Genomic DNA, 16,601 nt, shown 5'->3' with positions numbered 1-16,601 from the left:
GTGTAGGTGCAGCTTCCCGTGGGACGAGGAATGCGCGGGTGGAGAATACCAGCCAAGGTGCCCAAGCAGGAAGGATCGGCGGATGGATGCAAGTGAAGCACAGGCCTTGTTTGCGTAATTACTTCAGCAGTGTATGTACTGTATGTACTGTACTCCGTATATTTCCGTATTTTGCGGGCAATCATTGAGGGTAAGTTACAGTAATGTAATTCATTCGGTGTTTCTATGCAGGTGTACGGGAGGTTTGGAGACGCATGTTTGGCATGAAGCTTGCCAATAACGGGAAATGGCGGCACCTTGGAGATTCAAAGCCGGCAGTAAGGAGAGGAATTTTCAACTCTACCATGGAGAACATTGCATTTTGACGATGTGGATGCTATACTTCAGACTAACGCTGAGGTTAATCTCTCTATACGCACCTTCCTTGTAGGAGGTTGTACTCTACAGCAGCTTCCACTAAGGTGTACGAACTACGAAGGCAGGCAGGCGAGACGGGGACGGCAGCTGGTCACCGTCCAAGAAGTCCTGCAGTTAACTTGGAAGGTCGGTCCCGGTCCACGGTGTCCAGTCTCCGCCGTTCCATGCCTCCCCGCACCCATATCCAGCGCCGCGTGAGTGAAGCAGGGTTCACTCCATCAGTGGCTTTAGCCACCGGCTCTCTCGTCCTGCAAGTATCGAACAGCGCTTGGCTTCTACCCCAGACGCCGAAATCGAACTGGAACATGCATGCACTTTCAGGCGGGATGCGACACAGCTGTCAATCACAAACACAGAAGCCAGAAGTCCATCTGGTCTTGAGCATAACGACAGCGACGCCATCCGGAATGCTCACCATAACCATAGCGCAATTTTTGCACGATCCAAGCAGGGAATACCACTGCTGAATTCCAGACAGGCTCAACACTCCAGAGTCCTGTCGTCACTCTATGGACCCCTGTCCTGTCGAACTCCCGCTACGATAAAGCCTGACGAACTTGGCCCACGGCCTTGAGGGCAAAAACAGAGCGGCACGACCGTGGCAGGTCTAACAGCGACATTACATACATTACGAGGTGGGCTCGCTTGGAAGGTGTGGTGTAAATGTCCCGCCATGTCTGCCACCGCAAGTGCCGGGCAGTCGCTTTCGATGGCCAAGCCGGAAGGAGATTCTTGGCGATAGGCTGGAGGCGGCAAACTTGTCCACACCACAACAGCAAGAGAAACCAGGCTGTCATCGGTCTCAAGACAGCTGAACTGCTCAGCTTTCATCAGTGCATCCAAATCCATCAACTGACCGACGAGCTCCTCCCGCTCGCGTCGTTAAGAGACAAGTCGATGCCATCAGGTGTCGTCGCCAGTCCTCTGGAAATGGTAAACGAAAACGAAGCGAATCGAAAGGAAGTTCCCATACTTTGGACTGGTAATGCAGTTATATTGATCAAATATCAAGACCGGGAATCAATCCCTTGAATCAACTTCCGGCGGGAGACGCTGGCAAGAGATATGACCTGAAGAGGAATCAAGGATGCATCGGACACGGCAGAGGTAATATATTTCACCACTGAGAGGCGGTGGCCACTCTGGCTAAATCCATGTCGTCGATTTTTGCCGAGACACCCACCTTCGAGCCATGGTCCATCAGCCGTACCCGGACTTCTCGCCCATCCACGCATAGCAAGCACATGACCGTACTGTTGGCCTGATAGCCGTCGACCTCTTCCCCAGATTCTGACAAACGGTGCGATGATACGGTCAGCTCTAGCCACGGTGGCTCACCATCGGGACAAGTAACGCCCCCTCCGGCTTTGGCGGCACAGGTCTAGATACACCACGGTTAAGGTACCACCGTCTTTGGCGAGCCCAGCGGCCAATGTTGATTTCCATTGTGGTGTGCAGAAGGCGCGTCAACTGTTCTTGGCGCTCTCAAAAACGGAAGGCATTGCGTGTTTCCCAATGGCTCTGCGAGTATCTGAGTCTGCGTATGTATGAGAGCTTCCACCTTGGTTTGTGAACATCGTGACAACAAGCACTGCTTTCAGATGTCTTAACAATCTCAGCTTCGACGAGCGTCCTGGACTCGGCCGTTGACCAATCTGAGACAGCCTGGTGCGTCGTTTACCCCTTTTCGCTTGCCGTATACCCTCATTGGCTGCACCGCGTTTCTGTGCAAAGTTAAGCGAACCGGAGCAGGTGCTTGAGCGACAGAAGCAGTGGATTCCAGCATTTTCGGATTCTGATGAGTGCTACCGTGGATTTGTCTCCTGGCACGCAATCTTCCGAAACAAAACCGGCTGGTTACGAGCGACGTTACCTTGATCCGTCCCGGGGATTGGCTAATAAGCGTTTGTGCCTACGGCTCTGCATTCCAGCGCGATCTCGACATCGGACAGAGAAGAGCAAGAGATCGACTTGGCCGCCGTTACGATCAAGCCATCTTTAGTCTGATAACCAATCGGCCCGGAAAAGCAAATATGATCCTAGCGCCACCCCGCCGCCGGCGGCCCTGGGATTTTAAAGATGCAGCTCCGATCGCCGCCCGGCTGGGTAGCTGGCGGCATCTCTTGCCCCCAGGAAGGATGCCAATTGCCGAGAAGGCCATAGCGGCCGGACTGGCAGATGGGCCGGGACATGACACTTGGCTGGGCGCACACCGATTCGCTGCTTGCCGTGGGAATGGGGCACTTTCGGTTCCTGAATGCCTGAGCTGTCATGAAAAATGTTGAGTTTCGGCCTCGCTATTTACCAATTGCTGTCAGACACAATACTGACACCGGACAACGGAAGTCGGCACTGCTGAAGGCTGGCTAGGGATGCTGCAAAATAACGCAACTCTCGTTGATCTCTTGCGACTTCGCTGTGGCGACTGAGAGTTGTGTCCTGGGATCTGCGAACTCACCCAGCTGGACGGACGTTTTTCACCATGCGGCGGCTGAACGGGACAGTGACCGCTTCATCACTAACCTAGAAACAGCCCAGATGAGCCCGGGACGCAGACAGCAACGGAAGGCTCTACTCCTTCCCAAAATCCGTACGGGACGTGTATGTACGTACACTAGGTAACTTACCCTACACATGTAGGTTTCCCCGGCAGTTTCGCGGCGCAGCAGGCTTCGATTCTTCTTCCGTTACACTGAGAGTCGGGGCAGGCTCTGAACGAATCGCCGGCCTCATGCATGTTAGGTAGGTTGGGCGTCGTTGTTCCCGAATCACAGGTCAATTGTTGAGCAGTGTAATTACCGTACATACACTGCATTCGACGAGTAAAGGAGGAAATCAACAATCGACACAGCCCAATTCTCTCCACCAGACCAGATCTTGCCAACGACAAAAGAGGTTGAGAAAGTCGCAGCTAAGCCAGCATTGCCATTGAAGTTCTGAGTTGCCTGGTTACGTACGAATACAAGCTACATACGTTCTTTAACACTCTTTCTACGCAAACCATGTTCGTCGCAACCACCCGGCCAATCGTGGGCTGGTCCCCCTTTTTCCGCTCGCAAGTTCCCGTTCGCTTGGGGAGGGCTGGACCACTGGACCAGCAGGGGTGCGGAGGACTGTGGTTGACCCCTGGCCCAGTGGCCCTCCTCCCTTGTTGTTCCTCGGTCCTTGGCAGGATTTCGGGACCCCAAAAATCTCTTGTCGTTTGAGCTAAGTTACCCTCGATAGGTGGACCGGCATCCTCCACCGCACCGCACGGTAAATGAAATCGTCCCACAGCAGCTATTAGGCTCAAAGGCAGCGTGCAAATTGCCCTGGAAAAAGTTCTGCAGACTCGCCTGCTTAGACGACACTCGAAGAGACTCGGAAGCCTTTAACTAACTAGCTTCGTACATGAGTAAATTACTTTGATACAGCGGCGGGTCCCCACGGCTACCTACATAGCAGCACAGGCAGAGTCACGTCGTCTCTGCTGTCTTGGAGAGGGGCCAAATTGCCTAGATCCCGGATTCCTGGCTGACTGCTGTGGCGATAATCTCTTCATCCTCCCCTGCCTCTCCCCTTACCCGCACAATGATGCCAGCTTTGGGCTTGACGTGGAGGACGTCCTTGTGATACAAGACCGGGCTCGCGGCTCAGATGCTCAGACGAGGCGGGAAAGGCCTGTATCAGGACCTCGGGTCTGCCATTAACGCGCAGCGCAAACAACAGAGCGTGTTGCCCCCAGCCAGAACAGCATGGTCGGGGGCAGGCAAGTGCTGCTCTCTATCGCAGTGCTCACCAGTCTCGGCTTGGACACGGTTCTCGGAGGTTGGTTGCGACGCCAGATATCAGGAGGTAAACATTCCGTTGCTAACCTGCGGTAGCAGATCGGCTTAGGCGTCAAAATGGAGTTGTTTTTGCTATTCAGAACGCAACGGCGAGCAGCAGTAGTCTCAGCCCGTCAATTCAGACGGCCGTCACGGAGTCCCAACCAGAGCCAACGGCGGAGGTAACAACTACTGCCGAGCTCGTCTCGGAGGACCTGACTGGAAGCATCTCTCGGCTCGAGGGCACTCGGCCAGGTATGGGTCCTGCGGCGGTTAGCTCGGGCCTAGTTCTTCTCACATCGACCGAGAAGGATTACACCTACCCAGGGGTGTTCGGCTCTGGCGGGACATTGACGACCGACTCGAATGCCCCCACCCGGACTGCGGTACCAACGAGAATCTCGGTGACCTCACCCCCTGGCGGGCCACCCCCAGCGGAGACCACACGGACTAGGACACCGCCCACCCGGCCTCCGCCCCGGCCAGAGCCGGCAATACCGATACCCGACGATGGCGAGGACACAGGTAGACAGAGCGAGGAGTCCGCGGCGATGACATCCGCTGCAGCGACACCCACTGCAGCAACACCAACCGGCCCACGGGGCCCCCCGCCAGGGAACCCTCCTCGGCCCGCCACCACCGACATCGTGGGCATCCAAACCGAATCTGTGAATCTAGGTCATACCCCTTCAAATAGGACGACCTTCGCAACCTCTACCCGCTGGTCAAACGAGACGCTGATTCACGGACCCTCGGCCACTGTCAGCTACTGCCAGGCTTCAGACCTGGCGATAACGCCCACAACTTGGTCCGTTGTTTACACCAGCACAATTACCTGGTATGGAAACCCCGACGACTATACGCCGGCATTCCCACCCCTTGAACTACCCAAACCCACGTCATCATGCGTCATTGCACCGTCTCCGCCGAGAATGACTATCTCGGTGTGCACCTCGACGGGGACCGGCTCCAAGTACGTGACATGCGACGTGACGACGACAACGGCAAGTTACGGCTTCGGTATTCAGACCACCACCCCCGTGGCGATTACCTTCCTCACCACGGACAAGAATCCGGCCGTGGTATTCACGTCGCCGTTTAGCACTCCGAATTATGGCGTTTCGCAGGGGGAGGCTACGACGCGAGACCATCACGCCAAGCCCACGCAACCCGGTGCCATCACGCCGCCTCCCTACAGCTCTCTCGATCCCGCTCAAGGCATGTCTAGTCAAGCCCCTGTCACAGTAGCTGTGCAACCGACCGCTGTGGTGATTAATGGGAACACAATACGTGACAGCCCAACAGTCAGGACCCAGGTGGTGGTCATCTCGAGCCAGACCTTCACCATCAACCCATCACAGGTAATCGGCGCTGGCACCACCATCGACCGAGCCGCCGCAACAGCCGGCATCCCGGCCCCAACCCCAACAACCACCAACCTAGCCAACCTGCCCGTCGTCGTATCATCCTCGATAGCCGTCATCGGCGGTTCCACCTTCACCCTTCCCCCAGCCCCGACAACCGTCACCGTCTCAGGCCAGACCTTCACCATCGGGCCTTCCACCATCGCCGTAAACACCCAGACCCTCGCGTTACCCAGCCCACCCGTCCCTACCGAGGTCGTCGTGGCCGGCGGCGAGGTGATCACGGCCATTGGGCCGTCGGTGGTTGTGATCCGGGGCACGACGCTGACGTACCAGGCGACGGCGTCGCCGCCGATGCTGGTGACGGTGGACGACGACGTGCTGACCCTGGGCGGACCGGGAGGCGGCGGCGTGACGGCGCACGACGGCGCGCTGACGCTGGGTGGGCCCGGCGCCTCGCCAGGGGAGACGCAGTACGGTGTTGTGGGTGGCGCGACGCTGACCAAGATTGGCGTGTCTGTTGTTGTCATTGACGGCGTCTCGTACACGCTCGGCGGCGCAACAGCAACAGCAACAGCAACCGGAACTGGAACCGGAACCGGAGCCGGCGGAGGCGGAGGCGGAGGCAGAGGCGTCGTGGTCACGACTGCTATCACTACCGTCGTCGGCGGCGAAACAATCACCATCGCCCCTGACGGCGTCCTGGTTGGCTCCACCATGACCCTGGCCTATCCGTTCGGTCCCACCATGGTCATTACCCCTCCTCCCGGGTCTGGCAATGGCCAAGGCGGTGCTGCGGCGAGTGCCACCGGGGGAGGAGGAGGCGGCGGAGACGGTCTGAGGCTGAATGGCGAGGAAGACGCGGCTGCTGGGCTGAGGCCGCCTGCGAGGGGATGGGTTGTGGGCGGTGTGGCGGTTGTGGTTGCTGTTGGGGTTGGCGCATTGGGGGGTTTCTAACTACCTACCTAGTTGAGAGTGTCCGGTTGGTTTTGGTTTCTGTTCTGTTCCCAAATTGTCTACCCGCAACGCATATCAGCACTGGTTGGAGTATGAGGATGAGGGAGGGTTGTGGATGGTGGCGCTAATGGAGTTTGTTTTTTTTTGCTTGTCTCCCTCTGGATTGTTTTCTAATCTACCTACCTCCTATGTGTGGAAACGAAAAGGGGTCGGATTTCCTTCTTTGCTGCCATGCTTGGGAGATGGACCAGAACAACTCACCCCTTATGCGAATGGATCAGTTGGATAGGACAGGACTAAAGGATGGCACGATGTAGATATCTAGTTGTTGTTTGTTGTCATGTCGTGTATTTTGGTGCGATACCCGGAGATGAGCCGAAGTAAGTAAGGGGGTGTAAGGGGAGGACAGAGTTTTAGTGGTAACGACATTACTTGGATAGCCACGGATGGAGAGAGATTTTGGAAACACACAGGAACGAGAGTTTGGGCTCTGTTGGCGAGCTATATGTGTATTCGAATACTACAAGCAACAATAGACGCGAATTCAGACCATGGTGGTTCTGTTCCAAGAGGATTGGCTTTGTTTCTTGAGGTGACCCGTCTTCTCTCTCCGTCTGTGAATCACATGCCTCAGTGAAGCTGCCAAAAGAAAACCGAATTGCAAACAAACCTGTCGGGCTGCAATTTTGCGGATACATTTGGGTTACGTCCGTCATCCCACCCGGACTTGTCATAAGACGTTTGCTCTCAAAGGCTACCCTTACATACCAACCAAGCAATGTACCCCCCCTCCCCCTTCCCACCACTCCCCATGTCCATTCCCAGGTGCTATGCCCCCAGACTCTGCTTGCTCGTCATATGAAAAGAAAAGGGGACGAACCTCTACTCTGGCCCGGTGCTCATGACACTTACCCGCCTCAAAGCAAATCAGAATCTGATAATAGTAGTAGTAGAAATAGTAGTAAGTACCTAGTTTTGGTACTATGCTGACCGCCGCCAGCCGAGATGGTTTCACACCTTATATTGATGTACCGTACATGATTCTGTACAGTCGTGACACCTCAGGATGCCGTGATCCCCAGTAACGTAGTCAAGAGCTGTAATCCAAGACCATCCTCTCTACTACAGTAAGCTCTCACATAACACCCCAAACAGACCCCCGGCCCACGACCGTCCCGCAAAGTCAAATCCCCAAGGTCAGCAGCAAACTACCGTGACGCCTAGCTGCCATGGTGCTGTACACGGAATAAAGACATACCTCAAGCCAACGGGGACCCAGTCTGGAGAACGGAGCCTCCATGTAAGCAACTTAAATCCGCTCGTGTTGAACGAGAGTTATTATCTCAGCCCAAAGCATCGCAGCCGAAAAGAGGCTTGCATACAAACAATTCCAAACCGAACAAACGCACTCCTGTGCTTAGAAAAAGACAACAAGCAATTACGTCCTCCGCTCTGGGGACAGAGAAGCAAAACGAAAACTAAGCCAAACCACAAATACACTCACTCCCCGTCTATACTTCCTTTCCCTTCCCCTTCCCCTTCCCCTTCCCCTTCCCCTCCAACGGCGGATATTCATCCCCATTCACATCCCAAGAACCCGCCGCAGCAGTCGATCCCTGCCGCGACGTGGCCCTGCGTCTACCCTCCTCCTCTTCCAGGCTCAGCCGCAACGCAAGCGCCAGATCATCGTCAGCGTCCACTCCAAGATCAGGAGTCCCAGCAAAATCTCCCCAGAAGCCGCCAGACACAGGATGAACTGGCGTGCCACTAGCCAAAGTGGGCGACACAGACTCAGGTCTTCTCTTCCCTTTCTTCTTCTTCGCCTCCTTGTTCCTGGTCCTGATCTGGAACTTGTATTCACCCGAGCTATTATTGCCTCTCGGCAATTCTCCGGCGTCATTGACACCCTCCATCAGCGACAGGCGAATAGCCCGCTGGATCTGGGCCTCATAATCATCATCCGCCTCCTCCTCGGCAAGAGGCGGAAGAAGCGCCGATGTGCTCGGACCCGGGGCGCTACTGCCCGAGACGCTGGGCTCGGGGGTGATAGTGTCGACGCTGCCCGTCGATGACGTGGCGTCAGCGGTCGACGTGGTGTCGCTAGCGCTCAGACGGCGCTGTTCGTCCAGGAGAAAAGACTCTTCGGATATCATCTGCGCATACTGAATCGCTTCCTCCTCGGTAAGCTCCCCTAGCCCAACGCCAAATCGCTTGCGCAGCCGATCCAGCTCGCGGGAGCGGCGATCCTGCTCATGGCGGAGCTCGGCTTCTTCGGCGGCGATGTAGCTCGACACGGTGCCGCCGTGCCTCCGGCTGGCCAGGCGGCCGTGGATGTCCGAATGACGGAGGCGACGCTTGCGGCCCGGGGCCTGGTTTGTTGAACTGTACGACCAGAAACGGATGAACGTGCCGAAGGCGAGAATACCGCGGAGAGTTGCCGGGTCAGGGTCCAAAGAGATAGCCCGAACGGCAAAGTAGTTTGCATGTTGCAGGGCCGGATTGGTGTTCAGGATGTGCCGCGGGATCCGACCTGAAGATTTGGCGTTGAGGGTCCGGATGGGCTCTAAAGATGATGCTAGAGGATCCCAAGCTTGAACAAGACTGTCGCTGCCACCGTGGACAAGATAGAGCGCGGACACCGCCAGACTGGTGATCTCCGGTGACTCGGTCTGGATGATCCTCAGGGGGTTCACCGCAGGCGATGCTGTGTCACGCATGTTCCACACCACGATCGAGCCTGTGTTGGTGCCAATGGCCAGGAATTTCGCGCGGCGACCAGGAATTTCGCCTGTGGCGTTTTGGGATGTAGGAGTGCTAGGCGGGTTGGCCGATTTTACCTGCGATCCGGAGTGCAGAGGATCCTCGAAGGCTGCCATCACCGCAAAATTCGACATATCCACGGCACTTGCGGTAATTTCAGTGTTGCCGTTGTGCTTGAACACGTACTCGCTGCACCGCCATTCTTCCGTATCCGCGCTCATTGACATGGATCCGGGTCGGGGAGTGCTCAGTCCGGAGAATGGCGATGTGGAACCCAGTGCATTAAGCCCGGCTTGGGCGGTCGCTTCGGGTGCATCCGCCTCTACCGTTCCTCCAAAGATTGATCTGCCACTGACCGTGGGCTGGGCCACCGGAGTTAAAGCCCCTGACGTGCTGGTTACAATGCCCCCTTTGACGAATCTGTGGACAGCAGCCGGGTCACCGTCCGCATGCCCGCAAGTGATGACGAAAACGGCCTCCCCAGTGCCATTCTCGTCACCGGCTGCAAAGTCAACCTCAAGTTTGCGAAGCATGTCCCAGCCTTGGCACGCCTTTCGGAAGTGAGCAGGTGTGTAACGAAAGAATTTCTCAATCTCCCTGGCCTCGGCAACGATCTGCTCCCTGCTCAGGTTCATGGAATTCGCGGGAGACCTGGGAGAATACGCCCCGCGGACCGCATTCTTGTCAAACTCGTCAGGCTGAGCCGTGCGCCGTGTCGATTCGATCAATTCCCAGTATGCGGTTCGGCCGGCAAGCCATGCATCCTTGACCGCGTTCTCCGCCTTGCCTTTCACAGAGGGGGGAGACGGGACCTCGGTCAGGTAATAGACCTCGCCCAAGGCGTTCAATGCGACGGCCCAGACTCGTCCTAGCGTCCTTCGTCGCTGGCAATACTGGTCATCCACCTTGATGTCGATGATTGGCACGCCAGGGCTGAGGACCCAACGAGCAGTCATGTCCCCGTCGGCATATCGAGGACCAGTGGATTCATGGCCTAGTGCGTAGCTCGTTACGACGCCCAACGTCGACCCGGCCATAATCCCAACCATGGAATTGGTGGCATTCGTCACGTTGGACGACTTGGCAATCCATATGGAGCTGATGGCGTCCGACAACTCGGGGATCTTGGGTATCTCCGATGTCGTGTCAACAAAGGCAGCGTCGTGGCCGAGGTAACGCCCGCGCAGTTGTCCAGTCGCCTTGAAATACACACGGCCGCCGGGGAAACCTTCGCCGCTAGCCAAACCATACGGCTGGCTCACGTCCATGACATTGGGAACGGCTGCCGGGCCATCGCCGAGACCCCAGAATTCAAGGTTCGGGAACACCTCGTCGAGCTGCTGAAGGGAGAAAGGGTCGTCCAAACCCCACTTCTCGATTTTCCCAGTAGTAGGGTCACTAACAGTCCCCACGCCGAGGTCGGCAGTGCCGTGGATGACCCTCGGGCCCTTCTTGCCACCAGTGAAATCCGCATGTAAGTTGCTGATCATCCATGGAAGCTTCGAGTTATAGGTCAGAACAGCGCTGGCTTTTTTGCCGGATTGGCTGGACCGTGCGGACGAGCCAATGCTACCCGGCTTTCCGCGCGCCACACTGCGCAGCAAACGGGTCCGAAGAAGATATTCGCTGCGCCAGGACGCCAGAGCCGTCAGCCGCGTGAAGTAACGGACCTCGGACCGTATGACATCCGCATTCTCGGTGTCAGTGCCTTGCTGATTTGCCTTCTTCAAGGCGGCCAAAGCGTCCTGCCCCGCAAAGTAACGCAGGAAAGCGGCCCGCCACGCATACGGCGTCGTGACGAGGGCGTAGAAGCGCTTCGAGACCAATGCCACAGCACCGTGGGAATCCGGGTGCAGGTGGGACAGGATTTGCGTCAGAATCTCTGCAGAATATCAAAGTCAACTTTTGCTGCTGCAGCATTGATGGCAGCCATCGGCACGGGACGAACCGTTCGGGAAGTCGGTCAATTGGACCCCGCCAGAGTGCGAGCCATTGGTGACCTTGAAGCCCAAAACAGGGCGCGAATTCTGGCGGGGCGACGAGTAAATGGCCGCATTCTCGTATTCTGAGATGCGCTGACCGGCGGCAATGAGTCGGCTGCTCGCAGCACGCTTGGCCTCGACGACATTCTGACTCAGCCGACCAAGCTGCTGGTCGAGCTCGTCGACGTCAAGCTGGCCGGGAGAGCGCTGCTCATCCGGAGACGTGCTTCGGGCACGCACCGGGGAGCGAGCGTTTGACGGGGCTGTCCGAGAGTGAGAGGGGCCATGTTGAGCGATGGTTGGCTGGGAAAAGGAGGTGTTGCTGGTCTGGGATTCGTGGTTTGGAGTCTCAATCAGCCCTGATTGCATAAAGTTTCCTACAAAGACCCGGATCGAGACGTGTTCGGCTGTGCAGATCGGTTTGCACAGTCGATGTTGATTAAAGGTGGAGAGATATCGGAGAAGGCGCGTAGACTCGCTCTACAGTTCGGTGTGCTGCTGGTACTGCTGTCGTCTGAGTTCAGTTGCAAAGGTGAAGCTCGAGTGACGTGTTCGGGATGCAGGAATTTTCGCGTCGTGTGTTACCGGAACGGGCTGCGCCAAGAGAGCTTCCCCCTTCCCTAGAAGTTCCGCAGGCAGCAGGACGCAGGTGCGATGCGTTATAAAATACACGACGTTACGGTAAGTTATCCGACTTCGTAGCCTACGGAGTAAGGAGAAGGTATCGCCATACCGTATTGTATGTGCAATACCGTAATTGACCGCCGACCTATGTAAGACGTTACAATTTTCCTATCAAACTCGGGCAACAGCCGTTCCCCCTTTTTGACGATTCAACTTGCAAAGTGCTCAGTCGCCTGGGTGGACTTTTCCAACGTATAGGTACTTCTGGTCTGGACATTAGGTGGGGTTCCTGGGCAAAATCGCATCCCAACACCAGCCTTCTGCACCACGTGGCAGTCGTGAGGGAAACCAAATACGCAGGTTCGGTGACGGGCAGCGGCTTTGGAATCTGGACGGAGGCAGCAACGGCAAGCGACTGCGGTGCCCCGAATGCCGACATCCCACTAGCAGTTGCATAGAGTGTGGTGTGCAAGATTTCATGATGGTGGTGCCATGCCCGGAAAGGTGAAACTCTCAAGTGCCGCGCGGTTTCCCTGTCTTGACTCTTGATTCTTGAACCCTCAAAACGACATGCATCTCCGTTCGAGGTCTCAATCAAATATCGGCAACCATGTCAGTTTCCCATGTCAGTCTTGTTGCCTAGAATCTGTCATCTATGCGTCATCAAACAAAAGAATCAATAATAAGGGTTATAAAACAATGATCCTCACAGGGAACAACAGCGATAGCTCCCCCCGAGCTCCCCTGAGATGCAAATGCGGATGATGAGCCGGGCAAAAGTGGGTTCGGCATCCGTGTCGTGCCCGCGCTATCTCCGGCCGGGCTTGATTACCAAAACGACTTGTTATTTGTACAGTATCCGTACCGTTGAACCAACAGCCATCCGGGCACTGAATCCCGGCTTCTGCTTATCAAATGTAGACTTCTCATCGTCAGTCGACGTATTCGAGATAGGAGTTGACGAGTTGGGAACATGTTTCGGCTACTAAGTATCCTTTGTTAAACAGTTGGGCAATTGAACCTATCACTGTACCTATGCATGTCGGCTACGGTATCACGTATTTGCAGCACTTGTAGCCGCTGGTGGCCCGAACCGAACCCCAGAAAAGGGGTCTCTCCGAATCAGGCCATTTCGGTCTGGCGCGACCCCCACTGCTCCGGCGAAGAACGGGATTCGGAGCATCTATATACTTCGTATACTAGACATAGCGTTGAACCGAACAAGGGTTCACTGGTAGACAAGTGTAAAATGCTGGTCTACTAGAGTTGCCCTATGGTATTGCACAATATACGTTTTTATCTATTGTGCCTACCTATAGGCGACGCCGTGGGTTCACAGCTGTTCGTCGCGGCATACCACCTGCTCAATTCGGGCGGCCAGGCTGGGTGGAGAGGGGTAATGCGGTTCACCAAACCCTAAGACAAGAACTGCCTCCGACTGGTGCGCTGTTCTCCTCCCACCGCGAAGGGACGTAAAACATGGCATTCGCCATGCGGGGGCGGCAGGATATGCACGGGGCAGCCGATGTGTCTTAACAGCATTCAAAAGAGCAGAGGGTTCGTCAAGATGTTGTAGGTATGCACAGGGGCCGGGGAAGCAGGAACCGGTGCATTGCAGCCTTCTCCAGTTGGTGTGTCTTTTCGCAACTGGGCCCCGTGAGGCATGAGCATGCCTAGCGCCCGAATCGCCGCCGAGAACAAGACAAGCTCGTGGTTAGATGACGCGCTTCTTCAAGCTGGCGACCCACCGACGATGCTACACCCTCGGCTGTGAGCCAGATGTATGCATCGTTCGCGGTGTTTGGCAAGCTATGTACGGAGTAGACCTGCTAAGTTAACCCGGGCTGGTTGTTCGATGTTGCCGGCAACCTGGTATCTTGCCCCACACACGCAACAGTAAACAATGCGGCGAACACTGCTGTCTAGGAGAGACCTGTTCATGCTGGGCGTAGTGTTCCTAACTCCGTGCGTCGAGAGGTGAAGCATCGCTGCAGCCTGTCGCGGACCTGGAGCTGGGGCGGGGGACCGGTGATAGCATCCGGTGACCCTGCTACAGTAGCGTACCTAGCAGTGGCCGAAGTGATTGCGGCATGCAGCTTGGCTTCAGCTGAGGGCCGAATGACGCGAGGTCAACCAAGAATGTCCTTCAACAACATGGCAGCGGTGACATAGAAAGAATTCCAATCAAGCCAGCTGAACCTTTGATGCCGACGAGATCGCCAACCGTTCATTCTCATGTTGGCGGCGGTTTGGTTACAGCAATGCATTCCGTCCCGTCGATGAGCACGCCAGATATCCGTACAGGGTCGGGAATCTGCTAGCCAGAACGAAGCGGTGAAGGGGATTGAGAACCCCCCTGAAAAACAGCGCTGGACCCGACAGTTTGGGACGGAGAGAACAAGACGGCTGCTATTGGAGGGATTGCAGAATTTTCAAAGCAAACTGTCCGTAACCAGCCAAGCCAACAGGAATAATAATTTGCTGCAAATTCCTCGCCGGATCAGCCGAGTGAGAGAGTGGATGGTTTATTAACGTTAGTTGTGGCTGACGCGAGACTTGTGTCTCCCAGCCTCCTAGGCATCAAGTGCAGTGCAACTGCCTTGGCAAAGAGCATGGAGGTTACCAGCCAGGCCTATGGCAATCCAATGTTTGTAGTTAAGTTTGGCCAGGGGCCTCGACGTGCTGAGGCTTATCAATGGCGCCTCTTCTATCACGACTCCGTGGCATTGGGAGACCGGCCGTTCCTGAGACAGATTGATTAGGTTGAGGATTCTTTATCTGTCGAATGAACCTAACCTGCTGTCTGTAGGCACCGTACCCGATGGGCTCCCGTGCATTAGTATATGCCTAGTAGTGCTTCGGCGGCAAGAGAGTGCTATGATGTTAGTCGCATGAAATCAAGGCGGGGAATGCGAAGACGGCCAAGTTTTTCAGTCTCTGTTGCGCTGCAAACAGCTTCCGTTTTCGCACACGAAGAACAGGTATCACGAAATCCACACGTAAGTCGACATACGCAGCACTGCGTAGCAGTGGACATCCTGGAATGGACACAGTTGGCGCCTAGGACCCAACCTGTCGGGGTCCTCTTCTAGCCCGTTAGTGCTGCTGTGGCATGCTGGTATATTAATGCAGGCGCAAGTCGATGCAATGGCACGTTTCCCTGATGGTGGGGCGGCGGTTGCAGCTAATAAGTTGCAGCAGTTGACGTGTCAGACCGGCTGGCAGCTTTTTGAAAAGCGGGGTGTTAATTCGCGCATGGAGAGGTAGGAGGAGAGCGGAGGAGATGGACCAGATTGGTCCCAAGCTTTATCCGGCAATTCGGGACTCTGAACTCCTAGGGCCAATCATACTTCGAGGTGTCGGCGCACATCTCATCCGAGCATGAGAAGAGATGGCAAGTTGTGCCGCGCACAGGGGTTGCGGTGGTGTTGTCGGCTGGCCAGCATCACAAGATTTGCTGATGAGGCCGAGCAACCCGGCTGCGCGGATGCTCTGATTACTGTTTGGGGGTTGCAGGACTCGACGCAGGTGAATGGTTTTGTGAGTGATTGAAATTGCGGTTGCCTTTCGGCCTGTTTATGTGCTGACCATGGCGAAGTAAGGTACTTACCGTATACGTACGCAGATCTGACACCGTGCTCCGTGATTCCGAAACTGAAAGTTCTCAGACAGCCTCCGTCCCGAGCAACTGCTGTGGCCGGAGGCTTTCGCCGGGCCGGGGCCGAAGAAACGTGGGAAGCAAACCGCCGTGGACTCGTCCGTTTGGCATCGATGGCTCACTGCACGATCCTGTGCAACCGCCCGTGTTGGTTGGAAGACGTGTGGGGCGCGGCCCCTGCTACTGGAACAGTGCCGGCGGTCATGAATGGTCTGATAGGAAGGATAGACCCACTTGAAATATCTAGCAGTCGGGCGATTGTCCTATTTCGACGAGGCTCGGAGACTGGCCCCGCAGCTCCAAGGGAGAGGCAAGCGAGGCGACTGGTTCATTTCCGTCCTGCCGCTCTTGAACGGTGGGGTCACCGGCTTTCTTCCCAGGCCCCTGGAAATGGGACTTTTTGAGGAAACGCATCCACCGTTTTTGTTGAAGGGGATAGGGCCGTGCAAAGATGTCGCCACGATAAAACTTATTCCTCGCTCATTGAAGAAGAACAGGATGGAGGTCGACTTACGATTGCACTTATCTGCACAGACATAGAGCATACGAATTTCCATATGGGTATTCGTACTAAACCAACTCAATAAGGTCTCGACGACTGGTATCTCCAGTAGTGTAACGTAATGCACGAAAGGTACCTAAGTTCCTCGTGCGTTGGTGAAGCTCCATATCATACACTGTGCGCCCCGTTTCAATTCTGCGGTGGACACATCGGGCTCCGTTCCTCCACCCAGTGTTCCCGTCGTTCCCACTGCACCGGGACCAGCCAGTGGCAAAACCTGACAGACGGGTTTTCCTCGCCCGCTGTTCGGCTTCTCAGCAAATCTTAGCGTCTCGTTCAATCATAGATTGTTTTGGCCATAATAAATCAGGCACCGAGCAGTTAACAGCGCTACGCATTGATAAGCGATGGCCACCTGCTGGATTTCTCCCCGTAGCGTTCCCTTATTAAAAGCTGGTTGACCGGCGTTGCTTCCCCCCAGTTCCGCAATTGGCGGGACCATGCCCTTCCTGTCGACGCTACCGCTAGCGT

At 55.8% G+C, this 16,601-nt stretch overlaps 3 protein-coding genes across 3 annotated transcripts; 1 reads left to right on the top strand and 2 right to left on the bottom strand.

Moving 5' to 3' along the window:
* Positions 1-918: 918 nt before the first annotated feature.
* N656DRAFT_312174 (uncharacterized protein) lies at positions 919-1,429 on the bottom strand. The gene is made up of 2 exons (XM_064809204.1): positions 1,391-1,429; positions 919-1,233 (listed from the first exon to the last, which is right to left on the bottom strand). The coding sequence occupies exon 2, from the start codon at positions 1,212-1,214 to the stop codon at positions 954-956; it is 261 nt and encodes an 86-aa protein (XP_064667545.1). The 5' UTR covers positions 1,215-1,233; positions 1,391-1,429; the 3' UTR covers positions 919-953.
* A 6,626-nt stretch (positions 1,430-8,055) lies between these two features.
* Positions 8,056-11,655, bottom strand: N656DRAFT_714727 (uncharacterized protein; the record flags this gene model as incomplete). The annotated part of the gene is made up of 2 exons (XM_064811997.1): positions 8,056-11,186; positions 11,253-11,655. The coding sequence occupies 2 exons, from the start codon at positions 11,653-11,655 to the stop codon at positions 8,056-8,058; spliced, it is 3,534 nt and encodes a 1,177-aa protein (XP_064667544.1).
* Positions 11,656-16,151: 4,496 nt separating this feature from the next.
* N656DRAFT_311882 (uncharacterized protein) lies at positions 16,152-16,545 on the top strand. Its single transcript, XM_064809202.1, has one exon. It carries the CDS (start codon positions 16,192-16,194, stop codon positions 16,396-16,398), a length of 207 nt encoding a protein of 68 aa, XP_064667543.1. The 5' UTR covers positions 16,152-16,191; the 3' UTR covers positions 16,399-16,545.
* Positions 16,546-16,601: the final 56 nt, after the last annotated feature.

Source organism: Canariomyces notabilis (genome assembly GCF_033297395.1).
Source record: "Canariomyces notabilis strain CBS 508.74 unplaced genomic scaffold N656scaffold_22, whole genome shotgun sequence".
NCBI lineage: Eukaryota > Fungi > Ascomycota > Sordariomycetes > Sordariales > Chaetomiaceae > Canariomyces > Canariomyces notabilis.
This window is presented reverse-complemented; position numbering and strand designations above follow the sequence as displayed.

Bases quoted from the DNA above. Each gene is read 5' to 3' on its own strand.
- N656DRAFT_312174 (XM_064809204.1), bottom strand. From the start codon at position 1,214: ATGACAGCCTGGTTTCTCTTGCTGTTGTGGTGTGGACAAGTTTGCCGC.
- N656DRAFT_311882 (XM_064809202.1), top strand. From the start codon at position 16,192: ATGCACGAAAGGTACCTAAGTTCCTCGTGCGTTGGTGAAGCTCCATAT.